The sequence below is a fragment of the Toxotes jaculatrix genome, chromosome 5 (assembly GCF_017976425.1).
Source record: "Toxotes jaculatrix isolate fToxJac2 chromosome 5, fToxJac2.pri, whole genome shotgun sequence".
NCBI lineage: Eukaryota > Metazoa > Chordata > Actinopteri > Toxotidae > Toxotes > Toxotes jaculatrix.
The window spans coordinates 30322211-30343865 of NC_054398.1; the positions used below are offsets into that span (position 1 = coordinate 30322211).

A 21655-nucleotide genomic window follows, 5' to 3' on the forward strand; every position below is an offset into this window, starting at 1 on the left:
CCCGTACTGCCTTACAAAACATCTCAAGGTAAATTGGTGTTCACCCTCTGCCGCACATGTGTTGAAACAAACAATCAGACATCCTCTTGCAAACACGATGATGAGGCTAGAGTGTTAACCTGGGTGTGGGTCAGCGTTGAATTCAACAAAGCTTTGGATCGGGGTTACAGTCGCTGAGATTAACGAGGTGTGGCACTTTGACAGACGTAGCGATTCCATCTCAACTACATACATACTTTTCTGAAAGGAAAGCAGGAGGCTTCGGGGTACCCCCCAGAGGCGTGTGATGAGAAAAGCCGGGAAAAGTACATCAGAGACTACCGGCTCCATCAAGGCATTCAATTAGACGCTAGCAAAATAGAATCAAACCCCGCCAGGAGACAGGTGTCTAAGCTCTGCCTCAACAGCTTCTGGGGTAAGTTTGGTCAAAGAACCAATATGACAAGAACTGAGATAGTGAACCGGAGCAGTTTTTCCGCTTCATGTTTTCAGGACAGTACCATGTCAAATACTTTGCCTTCCTCAGCGACAAAACTGCTATGGTTCAGTGGAAATACCACGAACAATGCGTTGTACCCCCCGGCAGATCCAATAATGTTTTCATCGCCGCCTTCACCACCGCCTATGCCCGTCTCAAGTTGTACGGGTATCTGGAACAATTAGGAGACAGGGTCCTCTATACCAACACCGACAGCGTGATTTATTCGGTGAAAGAGGGAGAGTCCCCCTTGGAACTGGGTCATTATCTGGGGGATTTGACGGATGAGCTGGGAGGTGACAGCATTCAAGAATACGCCGCCGCTGGTCCCAAAAGTTATGCCTACCAAACTAGAAATAGTAAAAAGGTAGTGATGCGCGTCAAGGGTATCACTCAGACCCGAGAGTGCAGCGAGCGAGTCAACTTTGATACTGTGAAAGAGCTGGTGGAAGGTTATTTGGATGAGTCTAGGGGGAGGAAGGGGGTGATTCATATCCCTCAGCACAACATTGTTAGGGATAAAAAGAGACTGCTGCTGAAAAATTCAGCATTCCAGAAAAAGTTTAGAGTGGTGTATGACAAAAGACGTCTGTTTAGCGACGGAACAAGTCTGCCTTTCGGATATTGATCATATCACCGTGTCTGTGATGGAGGAAATTAACTTTGATCTTCAACTTACTGCACCTTTTTCATGTCTGGTGGTGGGACCCAACAGTTGTGGGAAAACCTATTTTGTAAAAAGTGTTTTAGAAAATTTAAAAGATGTTGTAAATATTGTACCTGAAAATGTAGTGTGGATTTATACTTTCTTTCAACCTATGTATGCTGAGCTGCAAAAGATGAATAAAAATATTAAATTTGTCAAAGGTCTGCCTGAGTCTTTTGAAGATGACAAACTGTTTCCTCCTGAGCAGTCATTTGATTATTCTGGACGATGTTATTTTTCAGGCCTCTGACCATTCCGAAGTGGTTAGAATTTTCACACAGTACAGACATCATAGACGTATGAGCGTCATGATGCTCACTCAAAATGTATTTCATCAAGGCAAATACAGCCGCACCATCAGTCTAAACAGTAATTATATGGTGCTCTTTAAAAATCCTTGAGATAAATTACAGGTGAATGTATTAGCTCATCAGATCTTTCCTTCCCAAAAAGCCTTTTTTCTGGAAAGTTTTGAAGACGCCATCAAAGACCCTCACGGCTATTTAATCGTCGACCTCACACCCGCCTGCCCAGAAAGGTACAGACTGAGAACCTGGATACTCCCCGGTCAGTGGCTGACTGTTTACGTTCCAAAACACAGATAAATTCCTCCTCCTCCTCCTCCTCGCCATGTTGAGCCTTATAAAAAGGAACGGTCCCTTACTCAAAGCTCTGTACCGGGCTACGCCTCAGAAACATCGAGATATTCTAGCTCACTCCTTGCCGGACTTTCTCAATGCCTTGTGTGAGATCGCAGTCAATCTTTTGAAAGGCAACATTCCCCTCTCATTTCAGCAATACACAAAACTAAAGAGACAGAAAAAAATTATCATACTGCCAGTGGACAGAAAAGTGGGTTTGAAACGCATAAAGCAAGTGTTGAAGAAGCAGACGGGTGGATTTCTTTTACCCCTACTTTCAGCCACTATACCTATCATCGGAAACCTTGTAGGAGGACTTATTAGAAAATGTCTCTGAAGATGACCCAGAAAATGTTTCTCCTCCCACCCCAGCAGTTGAGCCGTCTGACCCGCCCTGAATCTTCTACTTCTATCAGACAGCCGAAGAGGATTTGGATGTTCAAATGAGGGAGATTTTAAGTGAACGCGGATTGAGTTCTTATGAAGAAATTTAAAAATACGCACATCAACAGTTCCGTCGTCTCAAAATGGACGACATGCCTGGCCTTTGGCAGGTGGAAGACCAAGTAGAGAAGAAAACCTCTCCACGATGGATTAGACCACTGGAAGAGGGAGAGGATAAAAAGACAGGAAAAACCTTCTGCATGGATTAACTTTTCCCCATAAATGTAACAAATGACTTATAGTCTGTCCTTTTCTTAATATAATCTTTATTCATCAGTGTTCACAAGTCTACGGTACATTTTTTATTATGTATTTTATAAGGAAAAAATGGGGGAAGAAAATAAATCAAATAGGATCATCTGTATCAATCTTTAAACATTTGTAAAAAGCAAGTCAGGTGGGTAAAAGAGTCACAGGGTGTAGACTTTCAGATACAGTGTTTGTATTTTTTCACAAAGTCAGAGACAGTCATCATTTTTGGATGCATCCAGGTGGTACAAAGACAGTACACGTCGAAACGATAATCCGCAGGCACGCTGGCAGAGAAGATAAATGCAGTTTTGGCCACAGGTGGTGGAAAGGGGGTGTTGCAGCTGTCGATTGGTTGAAGCTGCAAAAACTGCAAGATACTTGAAGGGTAATGAGCAAAGTCAAGGGGCAGACCGTAAGAGTCAAAAAAGGTGGTTATGCCAGCCAGTGTTCACCAAGCATGTGAGACGGGTGTGTGTTGATGATAAAGTACGCGGGGGTTCTAAGTCAGCAAGGGCAGCTGGTCCGAGGCCCACACACTGCAAAATACATCACCCAGCATATGATGCAAAAGATTTTCCAGCTAATGATTATCCTTTTTTTTAGTTAATAATAATCCACCAGCACCTGTCATTTAAAGTTGATCTCCAAAATGGAATCTTAACAAGCGTACACAAACAGAGTGGTAGTGTGGGGGCAGGGGAACTCTGAATCTCATCTCCAGTCTTAGATTTCCATTGGAAATGGGGGACAAAGCATCGTTGTCTTCTCCCGAGTTGAGATTGAATACAAACAAAGAGTCACTTTTGTTAAATTCTTGACAGTAAAGCTTTGAGATGCCTCCCAGTGGCCACGAAAATGTTGTAAAATTCTCCCTATTTATATTTATTTCATCTCATGTTGTCTTGGGTTGGTGGGGGTGTAGGAAGTGACATCGGAGAAGGGGCATGAATGTAGGGGGTGGGGTGGAGGAAGTGATGTCAGAAAAGGGACGGGGATCAAGTGGGAGGCACGTAAGAAGTGAAATCATAAACAGGGCGGGGCTCAGGCCACATGGTCAGGTCGGTCAGGGGTGGGGGGAGAGTTATAATTTTGACAGAAGGGTGTACTCTTACTCTCTTATGAGATCCTCTGGTTAATGCACCTGTGCACATTTTTATTTCCCTTATCAATAAAATCTCTGCCTGAGATCATCTCTCCTCCATATGTCAGACCTGCTGCTGTCAGTCAGGAGAGATTAACATTTTTTTTGTGCCAAACCTCATTCAACCTCTGATATTTTCTCTTTTTCTTTGAAGATGACATCTCAAATAAAATGTATTCTTTTAATAATTATCAGTACATTTTAAAACACATCATGTGCTTTAACCTCCAAATGATATTGAACTGCTTTATTCTGGAATCCAACCCTTTTAGTTTATCAAGCTCAGCACTAAACCACAATATTCTCATTTTTTTTCTGGTTTCTATGAACAAGTGAAGGGTCATCAGATGTGACAAATTCAATGTGACTCCTGCTGCAGGAGGTTGTTAAAAGGACGAGACAGAGAGAGAAAAACCAAAGCTAATATCAGAGTGTGAAAGTACAAACATGGCGTGAAACTGTTTGGAGCTGCTCGTGTTTTCTTCTCTGACATGTCAGTTTTTTGGAACAGCCTGCTCCAGACAGACATACATCATTCACCATGTCACACTCCTTCCATTTCATAGTGACTGGTTTAACGGATTTCTGCTTTTCAATCCCATTTTCTCAGAGACACTCAGTGTTGTTCTGTATTCATGGTGGAGAATTTCTCTGCTCACTCACCAAAAGCTGGATCCTCCAGATGCAGGTGTATTTATACTACAATCACCTGAAAGCCCTTGGCTGCACACAGGTGATCTCCATTTATCTAATTATGGGACTTTTCAAACCAACTGGCTTCGCCACTGATGATTTAGATGTGTCCTGAGTGTTTTGTGTTTTACATTAGTACTGAATTCAGATCACATCATTGAGATCTGTTTAACTTTGTCATTAAAGGGACTTTTTCTGTTTGCGAGTGTCAAAAGAAATTAAATTAAATTAAATTCCCTTTGATTCAATGTTATGTTGTTGTACAACACTGAATCAAAGGGAATTTAATTTAATTTCCAAGCAGGTGAAACACCTGCACTTTAAATCAACAGCTACACAATGACATAAACCTTTAACAGAAAAAAAAGATGAAAAGTATTAATTCATTGAAATAAGAAAGTGTAGATTTTAGTGACACTTTCCAAAGTAAGCGAGTTGTTCTCTCTCACACACTCCTTCTCTCTCTGTTCTGGCCTCTTAACCCTCCTGTTGAGCCGAAGACAACAGGAGGGTTAAATAAAGATTGATAAGCAGTGGCAGTTATTTCTATGGTAATTCACCAAAGAAATACATCACACATACTTAGGTGTGAAACTGAAACTGGAAATCAGATTTCTGGCCATGAACAGGGCTCAGTAAACTAGACTTTATGTCTGGTTCAGTGTAGCTGCCTGACAAACTCTCCACTTGTTCAATGAAGTGATTCAGTTACACTGACATTAAACAGCTGTGAGCTTCAGCCAGTGGGATGTGAAGAGGAAGCAGCAGATGAAACACTGCTCTTAAGGCGAGTGACATACAGTGGCTACAGGAAGTATTCAGACCCCTTCAGGTTTTGCAGACTTCACTGTTGTAGATTTAATATTAAATAGATAAAATCAGCATTTTGTTAATCAGTCAGTATAGATTGAAAATGGGCCTGATTCACATTCGGTTAATTATCTATTTGAAATTTATTTGCTTTTGTCACTTAACAATAGGATGAAAAAATACAGCACAGAAACTTCTCTCTTCACCATCTTTTAGTGGAGAGCGTGGTACAAAGTCATGTTAGGAGCCGACAGTCTCTCCCTCCTTCCTTGTGTTTCTGGGAGAACCTCCCTAGTGTTTCTCGTCTGTCCCCTGTTTGTCTGTGTTCTTGTCTGTGTGTGTGTGTGTGTAGGCCTGGGTGTGGCTGACTTACTTTGGGTTTCCCTCCAGAGCTCCTGCTCACCTGTCTGCAATCACCTCATCAGCCACAGCCTCAGCCTGCAGTGTATTAACACCACTTCTTCTCTCCACACCATGTTGTCAGTTCACAGTAGTGTTAATACTCCTGTTAATGATAATGTTTGATGTGTGCAGGTGGATAAAGCTCAGTGTTGATTAAATGGAGAAGCTGAATTCTCCCTCCACCTGTGTCTGTGACACAGAGTCTGACACTTCACATAAATTCTACTAGTGAAGACAAACACAGTGTGTCCCACTGCTGATCACTGTAAACCTCCATTTCTGTCAGGAGGACATATGAACTGGATTCTCTCATCCTGTCGTCCTTTGCTTTTTCCTTTCCTTTCAGTAGTAACTTTCAAATACACTTTAACATTTGTTTCACATAGTTTAATTTGATGTAATGTTGTAAACAAATGATGTAAACAAATATTTGATCAGTTTACTCAGTCCTGGGGTCGATTTCATGAAGGAGGTTCAACAAACTCTGAGTATGAGTGTTAACCCTGAGTTGACAAACCCTGAGTTGAAAAACTCTGAGTTTCCTGTTTCAACACAGCTGATTCACATTAGTTTTGTCAACTCTGAGTATGTTGACTCCGAGTTAAGCGCGTGCACCACGACTAGAAATAAGCCATCATCAATGGAGCCCCGATTCCTTGATTCACCATGGAAGCGGGATCAAAAAGAAAGCGCTCAACATTTTTTTCACCCCTGGAGCTTGAAATTTTGATGGAGGCATACGGTGAATATGAGCATATTTTCCTAAAAAAAAGCAACACAGTGGCAGCGGCAAAAGATAGAGAAAACGCATGGGAAAAAATCACTGCTCGAGTCAATGCGTAAGTTTTGTTTTTAATCACTCATAAAATATTGCATGCAAAAAATGCTGTTGGCCCCCTGTTCATGCAGGTGCAACCCAGGGGGCGAAAAACGGACTTGGAGGCAGTTGAAAATGAAATATAAAAATATAATTCAGTCAGGTGAGTTGGAAATATAACATGCCTGGTTGTATCTCACTTTGGTAACATTTGATATGTCTATTTCAATTTAATTGTAATTCAATTTTCAATTTTTATTTATATTTTTAATTTATTTATTGAATACTGTAACAGCTCTTTCAGTCCTGCATGATGTTTTCACACATTCTGCCCCCTGTAATGTTTCATTAATTAATGTGGTGAAGTTAACATTTGACTCCTGCCTAGCCAACAGAAAGAGGGCAGAGGCCCGTAAAACAGGTGGAGGACCTGCACCACCACCTCTAACAGAGGCAGAGGAGAGGGCCCTTAGCCAAACAACAGGAAGGCCCATGGCTGAGGGAATCCCAGGGGGCAGCTCATCTGAACCAGTCAGCCCTGAGGACACAAGTGCCTTCATAACATGTAACAAGTCCACACTTCTATATTGTTTTTTTTATGAAGCCTCTTTTAGATGCAAAAGCTGTTTGTTCCTGAATCCAATAGATTCTGAGGGAAGTCTCCACCTATTGGAGCCTCATGTGGCCCAACTCCAGCCTGTTGTAAGTGCCTCAACACACCATAACCCCATAACCAATAGTGGTATAAAGTTCACAAAATGAAATGCTTGACTTCAAAGGATGACGAACATGAAGATGAGGACACTGTGTCTGCTGTCACAGACAGGCCCTCAGAGGTATCATATTAGATCAGCATTACATGTACATGTGACTTTCTTGTATGGATTTATATTGACATGGAAGCTAACATATTCATCCTTTTTTAACAGAGCATAACTGGACAGCATGAAGAGGGTCCATCAACTTCTGCAGAACAAATGAATACAGTGAGAGTTTCACTGAACAACAGAGTTTAATTCTGTATAATTGACTGTGTTGAACAATATTCTTGTGGATTTCCAGTTACCAGTCAAGGAGTTATACAAAATTCATCTACCTAAACAAATCCAAAAAACGGACAAGGAAATGTTATACCTGGACCGCCAGATCCAAAAGGCAGATCTGGAAATCGAGATACTTAAACACAAGCTGGAGGTGTGTGTGTAGTCAGAGGTAAATTTAATGTATTATTAGAGCAATATGAAAAACTAACAGAAAAATGTTCTCTTTGTCTCTGTCTGTCTGTAGGATATAAGGAAGACTAAATAAAATGAACGTGTGACAGTGTGGTATTCTGTGTGGCTGTAATTTAACATGGAAAATGGTTGTTGCAGATCAGATCTCTGATTGCCCTTCCATCCTGATTTTCTGGGAGCTGGATGGGGTCCTCCTCAGGGTCTTCTATTTGTAGGGCAGGGTGTTGCTCTCCTCTAATAGTTGCAATATTATGGAGAATAACACATGCCACAATTATGTCACAGGCTCTCTCAGGGGTTACTCTGAGATGACGTAAGCACTGGAAACGGGCTTTCAACAGGCCTATAGTCATCTCTACCCTGGCTCTCGTCCTACAGTGTGCCACATTGAAGTGCTGCTGGGGTCCTGGTTGAGGGTCTGGGTAAGGGGTTATAAGATTTCGTTGGCAGGGGTAACCCCTGTCACCCAGAAGGAAGCCATGAATCTCTCCTGCAAGTGAAGTCACATTTTTTACTTCTGATATTTTTCTCAGAAAAATTAGACAAAGATCTTTGCGGTGACAAACAGCAATGTTTCAGACCACTTACCACGTTCCAGTCTATTGCTTATTGTAGACTCTCGATATATGCGGGAGTCATGCACAGACCCGGGCCACTTGGCTTCCACATTTGTGATAATGTGTGCTGCATCACAAATGATCTTGACGGTACAGAAAATGAGACAAGTTAGTTGAAATATTTGTGCTCTGACATTTAAAAGTAGTAGTCAATGTATGTACCTGCACATTGATGCTATGGAAGGACTTCCTATTCACATAATCTCCTTCATTTTCTGAAGGAGCAGTGATAGGAATGTGGGTGCCATCAATGCAGCCAATCACATTGGGAAATCCTAAAAGACATTCAAATTATTGCTCCCAGAGGTCACAGCAACATGTTATTGACAGAAAAGTTATTAATCATTTAAAATTATTTACCTGCAGTCCCATGGAACTCTTCTTTGATGGCTCTCACAGGTTTGTGTCCGGGAAAAACAACAAAAACTGATAAAAACCGCTTCAGAGCGAGGCACACCTTTCTTATAGCCCTGCAAACGGTTGCTTTGCTTATGTGTTCTGCATCGCCGATATTATAAAGAAAACTTCCATTTGCAAAAAAACGTAGAGCAATGCAAAGTATTTGTTCAGTGGTGAGTGCACGTCCACGGTGGGTGATGTGAGTGATGAGAGGGCGGATGAGGTTGTGAATGTATTGCAGTGACTGTAACGAAAAACGATAACGTTCAAATAAAAAGTCGGGAGGATATGAAAACGTATCCAAACGTGGACGGAAAATCCTCGCCCGACGCAATCGCAGTTCTCTGCGAATCAGTCTTGCTTCTTCATCAATCGGGTCTTCCAGAAAGGGACATGCCATTTTAAGCAGGTTCTATGGAGACTCAATTATAAGGAAACGGTTCAGCTTTTATGCACTCCAGGGGAGGAGTCAGAAACAAACTCTGGGTTTCTGGAATAAAACCTGCTCCCGACCAGGTTATGTTCACAGACTAAGTTACCGTGGTAACAGACTCCGAGTACGAGTTACCTCGCTTTATGAAATGGGCTTAACTTACTCCTTGACTTACCCCTAACTCGGGGTTAATTTACCTCCCTTATTGAAACGGTTAACTCTGGGTTTCCCTCATTTCAGGCTTAACATACTCAGAGTTTCCACATAACCTGCTTCGTGAAATCGACCCCTGTTCTATCCCACCACATTGTGTCCTCTCAGAGATAATGATGCCATCCATTAGTTTCCCTGATACAAATCTATTTAACCTGTTATAAATCAAAGGGCAGGTGAATTTCTGCTGTTTAGAAATAATGAATGAACTTGACTCCACTGAATGAGAAGCTCACTGTCGTTCAGTCCTTGTGTGGTCTGAGGTTTCCTCCTGATCCATGTTCTATCACAGAGGTGAACCATGCACTTCAACACAAGACTTGTGAAACACAGTGGCATGCTGGGAGAGCTTCTAAAACAATATGAAGACAAACTAAATACAGAAACAACACACGTGTGCTTAGTTCAGAACCAGACCAGAGAGTATAGGAGCATGATCGAGGAGTGCAATGATAGCACAGTAATTGTGCATGTGGACTTTTCTGAGGGGTGGAGATGCAAGTATAGTTCTGAGGTGCAGTCATGCCACTTTGGTCAGAACCTCCCACAACTCAACCTGCACACTGGCATGTACTATACAAAAGAACAGAAGACAGGCTTTTGCACAGAATCAGAATCCAAGCGACAAGATGCATCTGCCATTAGGACTCACATGGAACCAGTCCTGAAAGATATTCGTTTAAAGTTTCCAAAAGTTGATACAATTCACTTTTGGTCAGATGGCCCCAGCAAGCAATACAAAAACAAGAATAACTTTTCTCTCCTCTGCAGTGTCCCTCCAACTCTAGGTTTCAAGAGAACAACCTGGAACTTCTTCCCCACCTCACATGGGAAGGGAGCACCAGATGGCATAGGAGGTACTGTGAAAAGGACTGCAGACAGCCTTATACTGCAGGGGAATGACATTGTGAATGGGAATATTTTCCATGATATGGTTGGCAGAAGCCTCTCCAGCACTAAGCTCTATATCATTACTGAAGCTGACATGAAGCCATATGATGTGCTCCTTTCTCTACCACTAAAATCTGTATCTGCAACAAGGAAACCCCATCAGGTCATATCGACACACCAAAACGACTCTGAGATCCATTGCAGGTCACTGTCCTGTTTCTGCAGTGAGCCACAGATGTGTCAGTGTTTCAGCCCAACCATATTCCAGTTGACTGCCAACACACCCAGAGCACAGGTTGAGGATGATGGTCCTATACCAATGCAAAAGAGGAAAGGTCCTTTGGCAATGTTGATGGAGGAAATGGAACAGGAGGGAAGTGAGCAAAGAGAAAATGGAATGGGAGGAAAGTGAGCAAAGAGAAAATGGAATGGGAGGAAAGTGAGTAAGAGAAAATGGAGTGGGAGGAAAGTGAGTAAGAGAAAATGGTGCAAAAGCCACTGACCAAGAGTGGTCCTGACGGGACTGTGACAGATCTATCTGCTGATGTAGTTCAGTGTGGGGATTGGCTTGTGGTCATTTATGACCTGCACTGGTGGTTAGCAAAGGCTCTCACTGTGGACGCTCATCATCAAGATGTGGAAGTGGAATTTTTCCACCCTCATGGGCCCAACACACGATTCCATCCACAAGGAGGTGCAAAGGATACAGTATGTGCTTCACACCATTTGACCATATTCTGGTCAAACTTGTGGGACTGTCATCACCAGGTCGTGCAAGCAGGACAAGGGAGATATGCAGTCTGTCTGCTGAAGTCATGGACATCATAGAGGAGAAACATATACAGCATATACTTCTTGACAAAGCTAAATGAGTGATGTAATACATCAGGGAATACTCACAGGAGTTCACATTTGAATTATTGTTATTATTGTGCCAGATGTGTTTTGTGGTATTTATACAGAATGATTTCTGTATTTTGAGATATTTCAGTTGATGGAAAAGAGACTGTAAGATGTAGTTATTCATTTATCTGTTCTTCATGTCCAATATACAGTTTATAGTGGTAATGACTTTATTTTTTATTATGATGATTTGATATTTGATGTTATGGGAGTGGGGTTAAAAAATGACATTGCCTAGATGTACCTTACACCTTTTTTTTTTTGGAGTAAATAGTTAAATAAAGTTCTTAAACAAGAAGGCATTGACTTGAGTGGTATAAATTTTGGAATTGTATGTTGTAATGAGGCCACTGTCACCACCGTCAGATTAGTGTCACCACCGTCAGAGGCAGTTTTAATTTGTTTTAAATGAATATGCTTACAATTTTTCTTCATTGCTGTTGAGTTATTAAAGTACTCATCTCTTTTAATACAAAAATACAAAAAAAATTACTTTTCCTAATTTGCTTAAAGTAGATGATGTATGATGTTAGATCTTTTAGAAGAGTATATGTACAACAGTTTAAAAATTTGTATGAAGTGAATATTCAAGAATTTTCAGTATTTTCAGAATTAAAACCAGTTTTATCCAAATTCCCAAGAATCAGAGGTATATATCACCATGAACGCAAAACTTTCATTCTGGTTTCAAAAGGGAACATATTGTTTGGGATGTAGTGAACTTGACTGTGGCCACAAGACACAAGGAGGCGTGGCTTCCAAAACCACAGTGCTTTCCAAATCAATGTGCCAGCTTCCTTATACTAAACTGGGAAGGTGAGTGGCCTGGAAATGTGACATCTAAAATCAATATACTCCTCGTTCTAACAAATAGTGTTTTCCATTGTGGAGGTGTACTCACATTAAGCCATGCTGTGAACAGCCACTATCACTAAAGCTGTGCTGGAACGCTGCAAGTGTTTCTTCCACTTTACTGCACAGCAAACTGATTTGTTCATCTGAACCACTAATAAAGTGATGCTAACTCACTGAGAAACACATTTAATTTTCTTACAACCTTTTCCTAGTTTAAAACAGCAAAAAGTTTGCTTTGCATTAGTAGTAACATAACAGCTGTCATGTGGCTGAAAATGATCAGTAAACAGTGAAATAAGGCTGATATCTGAAAGTCCAAACTGGAACAGAGGAGTGAAAGTAAACCCCAGATCACAGAGGTTCAGGTAGAAGCTGCAAAAGTCTTGAGAGCTGAAAACAGAGAGAATTAAGAATAGAGCTTTCTCTCTAGTCTACAGCATAGACACACAGGAGTGTAGCGACTGCAGACACAGCTAAAGGGAGGAGAATGTCATAGGTTGGCAATGGTCAGCTCTGCTACCAAGCAGGACCAACACAGTGCAATTTGGCACAGCTACCCTGCTAACTCCTGTGAGGCTGTAATGGAAATGCATGCCATCACAGCTTATGTGCTAATGGAAAAAGCCTATAATATGCTACTTTTCAGGGCACCTCTGTAACAACCTTAAGCTTCTGAACATCTACCACAACATCCCTAATTCAGTTTCCACTGGAAACATTGATGCCTCTGCCTCCACCTGATTTCCTGTCATCTCTCTACTGTCCATAATAAAGGCATAAATCCAATCCCAAATCACTTAAAGATATACTCACATTCCCATTTCCACATTCAAAGCACTGGTGTTTGATCTAATTCTTCCTGCTGTCCATACTGGCTGCCAGGAGATCCCTTCTTTAAACACTTTCTGTGGAAATGATAGGCCACAAAATCCACAGTCCTAGTTCTGTGCAAATAGTAATTCTAAAATTCATCAGCATTGTTAAACTAAATCAAGTGTGTATCTTCAAATGTTTGTCTTTTAGTGCAGAATTTCCTCTCTGTGTTTCCATCTCTCCACCACAGCTTTGCAAGGAAACATTAGGTGTAGAAACACAAAGAGGAGAATTTTGGACTAAAAATACCTGGAAGATAGAAACTTGATCTACTCAGACTGTTGAAGCCTCATGTTTGCTTCTTTTCAACTATGGAAGTCAACTTTTCCACAGGACAGGGACTGTGGATTTTATGCTCCATCATTTCCATTAGAATTTCTTTAGAAAGGATCTTGTTGCAGACAGTACAGACTTCCTAGAAATCCTTTCCTTTAACACAAACTACAGTGCATCACACCAAAACAAAGTTAAGAAGCTGAGCAACCATGAGAATATCTCACAGTCATGATCAGCATTAAAAAAAAAATCTAACATGTACTGACTTACTGAAAACCTTGGAGGTGATCTGGACTTTCCTGTAGTTTCCTCTTGTCCTTGTAACAGCAGTAGCTCCTCCCTTCCTTGTCAGTAATTGTGCAGAAATATCTGAGTGCTTCTTTCTTCCTAAATCATGAGCAAGTCCTGTCCAGTCCAACTGTTTCTGCTCCTGTTTGACTTCTGAACTTGTCTCTGGCTGTGTGTCCACTTACTGCAGCCTGTGACATCAGGCTGTAGAATGTTGATACATCAAAGGCATCAAAGGACAAACACACAAACACACACACTCTAACAGAACAGCTCCTCTCTTTGAAACATTTCCACTGGCTCTGACACATGAAGGTTTGTCAGTAAAATATTAGCATCCAGTACCTACTACCAGTCCTACCAGTCTGCTAACACAAGGTGAACACTGCTGGGTTCTGTTGTCAGGGAACTGTGAAAGTGATGAACCTAATTACTCAAAATCACATCAACATTTTATTTATAGAACTTGCATCTCCCACAAAGATTTGCTGACACTGAGACCCAAGCAGAGCTGCTGGTTCTTCCTGTTAGGATTCTCCTCCATGTTTGTGTGGAACAACAGAGGAAATGTATCTGTAAAGAAAGTCTGTGTCCTAAAATGATCATCTGAGCAGCAGCCCTCTGGATACACTTCTCTCATCACTGTAGAAACAAAGAATAACAAACCCACTAAATGCTGCTGAAGATAGTCGAGGATCTTTGGCTGAATCTGTTTCCCTTGTTCTTTTTTCATTGGCAGCACTTACCTGAAAGAAAACAGAAAAGAAATCAAATGTTTTACTATTTCAACAGCAACACGACGTCTTCATCTCCTGCACTGAAACATTTGAATGAGTTATTTGCATCAGACTGAATTTCCACATCAATCACACAACAGACATGATGACCTTGACAGCATCCCACATCCATCTGTGATAGAAACAGTCTCCAGTGCAAATTAGTGTGGTATAAATGTTTAAGTCTTTAAAGGAAAACTGGTCCATACAATATCTAATCAGCTTGTAGTCTACAGCCATGCAGGTGTTTCTAACTCAGCCTGACTTTCACAGTTCAGACTCCACAGACATCAGACACAGACAGAGCCATTAGACTGATGGAGGCATTTCATCACAAAGTATTAGAGCCATACAGAAGCTTTGTGTACTGTGTCTGCAGGTTATTACAGCTGTGTATCAATCACCCACACCTGAAACACACTGAAGACTTTAAACTGAATTTCTTAAACCTTTCTGAGGCTGAACTCAATCATGCCAAAGAACTGACTCATCAACTGATCAATAGAGGCTCATTGCATTACATTACATTTCAGAACAGTAACACAACAGTGTGTTTTCACTGGAGAGTGGATTCTCCTGAACTCAGTACTGAAGACTGAGTCACTGAGGGACACAGGCAGAGAGAGGGAGTCAGTTTTATAACATGTGATCAGACATAGACTCAGACTCAACATGGATGAATCAGCTTCACCTCACACACACTTCAAGAAAATAATATATAATATACAGCAGCTTTAAAACAACAGCAATAAATTATGGCAACAAATATAAAAAAAATAATGAAACTTCTGTTCTGCCATAATAACACAACAATTCAAATTGCATATGAATACAAACTGTACCAGGCCTGCAGAACAAATGGCAGCCAAACCTTCAGGGAATCAGCATGAGCACCAAACTGAGAAATGCATTCAAATTCACAGCGTCCATGAAACCAAAACCCTGAGCAAATACTTTCTTCAAACTCTTTCTCCACAGCAGTGTCTTCTGTCATTCCAGCTAAAAAAGCTACACAAACATTAGCATGATCTATTTATGGGTGAGAGGTGACTGTGGCTCTGGCTTGTCCTGATGGAGGAGAAGTTCACTGTACAATGCACAGACACAGAGAAAATGATTTGATGTGATCTGTGTATGTTAAGTAAGTTTTAAGCCAACACATAAATAATATGTATGCAAATAATAAATAAAAATAAATATAAAAAACTATGTGGTAGTGTCCTCAATGCCACAACAAACTCCAGTGCAAGAAGATTCAGCTTCTTCTGTGTCTTGGTCAGCTCCGTCTTTTTTCTCCAGCTGTAGATGATGAAGCTGCTGACCAGTTTCTTGCAGAGGCCCATTGCACGGGTGATCCTGGGATCCGTCATTGCATTCTCTAAGATTACAAAAATATATGTACTAAGACATTATCATGATGATCAAAAAAATGATCAATTTATAATGATGATCATTATCAATTTATCATAGCTGTGAAATAGGAAGATTTGACTGTAATTTGGCTGTGTGTGTGGAGGGATGACAGAGAAACGACCACAGGTCCGTTGTAGCGGCAAAATATTCTGTTGTATGAACATCTTATGCAACTTTCTCACGACATTCATGAAAAAATGCAGGCAGTGCAACTCTGCTGAAATGGTGATGTGATGGTAGTGTGTAACGCTTGTCCGAAGTAGTCACCAATTTCTTGAATCCCGGGTTGCTAACTGTTGGTTGGGCTAAACTGCTGTTTGTGTTCGGGGGCGGGGTGCAGCGCACCCGTAAAAGGTAGTGTGCGCTTCTACGTTTACAGGACAGAATGAGAGCAACACGGGAGCAAAGCAAACGACACAATGATCGTTTTATGTCAATTATCTTTTTTTCATAATCGTGGCAAGCCAAAATCGAAATCGTAATCGAATTTCAATTAATCGCCCAGCCCTACTCTCTATCCAGTGCATTTTGGTGATATAGTGAAGCTACAGCAGGCTGCCACTGCCATCATGCTGCTGTGAGACAAAGTGGAGTCAAAGTTTCCACCTCTAACAAGCAGAGCAGAGAGTGACCTCTCACAGATGAAGTACAAGCAGAACAAAATCCTGACTTAAAACTGCAGAGTTTAAAAACATGTCCTGGAAAGATGCTCAGGACTGAAATGACACCCATTGTAACTTCATGTTAAACTCACTTAAACTGCAGTGCACTGTGTTTCTGTACCACACTAACATCACTCAGTTAAATGTTGCACAGATTCAGTTGAAACATATCAAAAAACTGTGACTATAATTTTACTGGAATGTTTCAATAAGTCTGTGAGTGAACGTTTGGATGAAAAGTAACTGATGTAAACAAACATGTTACAGCATCAGAAGACATTTGCCTGGTAAAAGATTTGTAAAATAAGTTGGGAGTGAGTCCTGAGTTTGCAACTCTGGACTTACGCTGCATGCCAGTGTACATCTGTAGTTAACTGTCCTCAGGTTGTATCACTGTTGTGTTAAGTGTGTTGCAGAACTCTTCTATATCACTGCTGTATCACTGTGTCAGGTACAGTAAGGGACTCTTCTGTATGTGATGAAAAACTCAGCAAATAAATAACATGACAGGTTGTGATTTATTACTGGTTCATAATATTCAACTTCTGTGGGACCAATTATTCCACTCACTCCAACAGCTGTACACTAACATCTCCACACCCTGGAGTCTTCCACACATTTCACATGGACACTGTGTCACCAAACAGACCAACACGCAGTAGAGAAGAGAGAAGAGAAAAGAGCTGCAGCAGAGGAAATACTGTGGTGTGACAGAGTTTGGGACAGAAACAGAGTTCATGCTGCTCTTTGTTGCTCAGAGCAGCTCAGGTGTACATGTCTGTGTGATCATTACAGGGACAGAAGCAAGGAGCTGTTTCACCTCCACAGCCCATCATCTCATACACACTGAACATCGGTGGGTGTTTATGGTGACCTTTGACCTCTGTGTATGAAAAACTATACTAAATATACAGTGTTGGGACTGATAAACAGAGATGAGTCCGCTTACAGAGAAGAGGTGGAGAGACTAACAAACTGGTGCAGTAACAACAACCTAACTCTGAACACAAAGAAAACAAAAGAACTAATCATTGATTTCAGGAGGAAGCAGGATGAGCACCACCCACTCTGTTTGAACAGGGAAGTGGTGGAGAGAGTCAGCAGCTTCACATTTTTAGGGATGCACATCAGTGAGGATCTGACCTGGGCAACAAATACACACTCTCTGGTCAAAGGGCACAACAAAGACTCTACTTCCTGAGGACTCTCAGGAAGGTGAAACTACCTCAACAGCTCTTGGTGTCCTTTTACCGCAGCACCATTGAAAGTGTGCTGACCCACGGGATCCTTGTATGGTATGGCAACAGTTCAGCAGCCAACAAGATGACCCTTATTAGATGTTTTGATTTGAAGTGTTCAACTTTACACTATAATCTTAAATCAAGCACAACCTTATCTTTTTGTCTCAAATAAGCAAGAAATCTTAAAATGAGGTAAATAACTGTTAAAAATAAAAATAAGATTCATTAAGGATCCATCTCTCACTCATCAGAATAAATCTTATTTTAAGATTCAGTAACAAACGAGTTAAACAAAAAGCATCTGAAAGAAAGAGTTTATTATTTCTCTGACTTCAAGCATGTTCAAACAATGTGGAAGAAAAGAAATGATACAACCTTAACCACAGCTCATCATACAGTCCATGGCATTTTTTGATGAGCAGTGTTTGCTAAACTTGATCACCCAATACATCAATGCATCCCTTCTCAGCCATATTAATGTCTACTTCTGTGGGCAAAAATATCACAAAGGCTATATTTTGTTGGCACAAATGTATGTTCTTTGAAACTAACTGAAAAATAGGAAATACAGCCAATGAGTTATATATTCTAAAGATAAGGACAGGTTTTAGGTTTTAAGGTTTAGTTTAAGATGAAGTAAGCCTTGTTTCAAGATGAACCAGCTTGGATTAAGACAGAGCTTAGTCATTCTTCACCAATACTGAGTATTTTTTTCTAAATTTTATATAGATAGATAGATATAGATTTTATTTATTTTTTTACCAATCTTCAGCTTGATTTGCTAAAAGTAAGAAAACAAAATATGTATTAGCTTATATTTAGTGTGTTTCACATATTTTGGGGCTGCAAAAAGTTAAATTTTAATTAATCTCATCTTAATTTTCTGCTTATTTCTAGCCTTCTGAATACATCTTTAGACATGCTTATTTCTAGATTTCTACAAACTTAATTCAAGAAATTTTGTCAAGTGAAATGATCTTGCTGCATGGACAGATCATTTCACCTGTTTTGAGTACCTTTTCCCTCAGATTTAGTGTTTTTATCTTGTTTTTAGACACCTCTTTTTGCAGTGTTGTTCTGCTGCTGTACCTGTGCTGCTGTTTGTTGGGGGATTTTTTTGTGTTTGTGGTTGGCTCGCCTCCTGATGGTTTTGACCACTGTCACATCATCTATACATTTATTAATGCAGTCAGTGACAGACAGTATATTCCTGGAGGTCAGAAACATTGTCATATGTTGCTGCCTCTTTGAAAATGTCCCACTGACTGGTCTCAAAGCAGTGGTCTCATTCTAACCTGTCTGACCTCTGGCTTGACCTGTTTCACTCTGGGTTTGTAAGCCAGTGTGAGCATCACAACTGGATGGTCGGTGTTACCAACATGGCGGGAGGGCAGCAGCTCTGTAAGTTGTTGTTTGTAGACATTAGGTCTGGTAGTGCTGAATTATGTTAGAATTCAAAGAACTTTCCAGCATGTTGTCAGAATAATTATTGGATTTATTATTAGTGTTAGTAAACAGCCTTTAAACCATTCAATTCAATACACACAGGAAACAATACAGAAATTCAGAGGTTCATTAAAACTCAGGGACACACTGCTGCATTTAAATAACACATCACAGAGAGTTCAGACCTGTTAGATAGATGAGTTAGATGGTTTAAAAAATCCAGAGAAACAGAAAATGGAAGTTGCAGGAAAAAAAATAAACATTGTCTAAATGAAGCTTGACCTCATGACCTCAGTATTTCTAAAATCCTGACTACAGCCTTAATGAGAAGAGAAAATCCTCTGTTCAGCTCCTGAATGCAAAGGTGAAACCCCAAATACACAGTCACAGTATTTCAGGAGTGGTACTTGTAGTGCTTCATGTAGTACTGAGAATGGGTGTAATAGACATTTTAAATAATTGTATTAATGAGACAGTGTAAAAGTAGATGTTAATAGTATTCTTTAAGTGCCTCTAATATAATATTTACATTTCTCAGGAACTATAAGATTAATAGGAATTCTAATTGGTTATTTTTATAAGTAGTTCGTACTGGTTGTAGTGGTTGTAGTAGCAGTAGTAGCAGTAGTAATATCTGTTCTACTTGCAGTAGTAGTGAAAGTAATTGCATCAGAGTAACTGATTTAGCTTTGTTTACTGTTTATGTCATTCTAATAACATGTTATACTATAATGCTGTTTGTAGTATAATTGAATTATTATATCTGAAGAAAGGCTCCATTGTTTTTTCCAGTTTAAATGTTCTGCCTGCCTCAGCTTGTGAATTTGTTCCTGTACAAGTTCCAGTCATGTTCTCACATGAATGAAATGGCCAATCACAAAATTCACCAGCCTCAGCCAATCAGAAAATTGGATTGCCTCTTCACCCTCTGAATGAAATGTTATCTGCAGTATCAGAGTGTGTTCAATAGTTCAATTACTGCATAACTCTGAACCTCCAAGATCTGCAAGACAGAAAAAGCTGCAATTCTCCATCACACCACATGATGGAGCTGATTAATCTGATTTATCACTTTGGGTTCAGCATCTGTGAATGAATAAAAAAAGACAAAGTCCAGGTGGAGGGTGGAGGAGGTGGAGGAGTCTCAGTGTGTCTGCAGAGACTGTGTAGAAGGACAGAGCAGCAGCAGAGCAGTCCAGATACACTGATGATTCTCTTTCAGATCCAGAGGAACACACAGGGATGATGGTGGACTTGACAGTGGAGCTGTTCTCAGAGCAGTTCAGACTGCAGCACTGAGAGTCTTCTCCACTTCTTCTGGTTCCTCTGTCAGTCACTGATGGATGAAGCTCTCCTCTCCACTCTACCTCCCAGTAACATGGACCAATCAGAGCCTCTCTACACACAAGCTGCTGCTGCTTCAACCTCTCTGGATCATCAGGACACAGCTCGTCCTCTCTCAACACACACACCGTCCTCTTCACTCTCACCTTTAGAAAAATCGCTCCCTCCAGCTGTTGAAAGAAGACGACAGACAACAGAGGTGATAAATCAGTGTTTACAGAGACTCACTTCATCAGCTGTCAGTCACTGATGCAGCACATCCAGTATAAAGAGCAGCAGGGACTTCAGTCCTGTTCAGAGCAGAAGTGGAGCAGCTGTGTAGTGTAGCAGCTTCCTCTCAGCTCTCATGTTAACGTATTGGAGTGAAGACACTGAGCTGGAAGCTCACACACCTGCAGAGACTTTTAGCATCAAGTCTGTTTCCTCTGAACATTTCACTCAAGTCCACAGTGGAAATAAACTGCTGAGTCATGAAGCTTCATTACTGCACAAACAGTTTAGTGATGGATTCACTGCTGTTACATGTCAACTCATGTTCCATTTAAAGAAAGAGTCTCTGTGTGTTGATGAACATCTGATCTGCTTCTGAAATATCAGCTGACAAATAAACATGGAGGCTGTCACTGAAAGTATCTGACAGATGGACAGATATACAGATGTGATCACTGGACTTCAGCAGAGGTTCTGCTCTGTATCAGACCACATGCTGACAAAATGTCATGATGCTTCTCTGAAATCAGAGCCAGTGATTTGCAGGCTGCAGTCAGACTGATCTCAGAGCTGTGACAAAGATCAAACTCATCGATTCTTTACTGTTGAAATGAGACAACAAACAGTCTCAGATTAGATGCGATGGTAGGACAGTTGGACCAATGAGGACAACTGTCTCTACACATCCTGTGAGGCTGTCAGCTATGATCCAGCTTTATTTCCTGTTGACATGAACACAACAACAACAACAACAACAACAGATCACAATTAGCTTGTGGCTGCTGTGACTGGCTGATTGTCCTCTGCGTCTCTGTCTTTCTGTCCCATCCTGAGGCCTGTCCCTGTTCTCCTCTCACAGCTTCAATGAGGAAAGCAGCCACTGAGAAGGTTGGAGGTTTACAGGAGACACTGGATCTTTGCTTTGATACGAACTGTGTTTAGGACAATACTGATGAAAGCAGCATGGACTGACTCCAACCCTCTACTGACCTCAGAGTCTGCAGTCCACAGTCTGGACCCTGCACAAGATCAGACAGATCCTTCAGGTCTGAATCCTGCAGGTTGTTGTAACTCAGGTCCAGGTGTCTCAGATGGGAGGGGTTGGACTTCAGAGCTGAGGCCAGAGAAGCACAGCTGATCTTTGACAAATTGCAGTCACTCAACCTGAATAAAGAATAAAAGATGTGAGTTTAGGA

General features: G+C 40.9%; 1 protein-coding gene and 1 long non-coding RNA gene across 2 annotated transcripts; one reads left to right on the forward strand and one right to left on the reverse strand.

The window, feature by feature from the left end:
* The first annotated feature begins 6653 nt into the window (after positions 1-6653).
* LOC121182422 lies at positions 6654-7381 on the forward strand. Its single transcript, XR_005894112.1, has 3 exons — positions 6654-7086; positions 7164-7220; positions 7314-7381. It is a non-coding gene; the product is annotated as an uncharacterized LOC121182422 (long non-coding RNA).
* A 124-nt stretch (positions 7382-7505) lies between these two features.
* Positions 7506-9035, reverse strand: LOC121182600 (putative nuclease HARBI1). The gene is made up of 4 exons (XM_041039193.1): positions 8942-9035; positions 8399-8511; positions 8208-8319; positions 7506-8109 (listed from the first exon to the last, which is right to left on the reverse strand). The coding sequence occupies exons 1-4, from the start codon at positions 9033-9035 to the stop codon at positions 7733-7735; spliced, it is 696 nt and encodes a 231-aa protein (XP_040895127.1). The 3' UTR covers positions 7506-7732.
* Positions 9036-21655: the final 12620 nt, after the last annotated feature.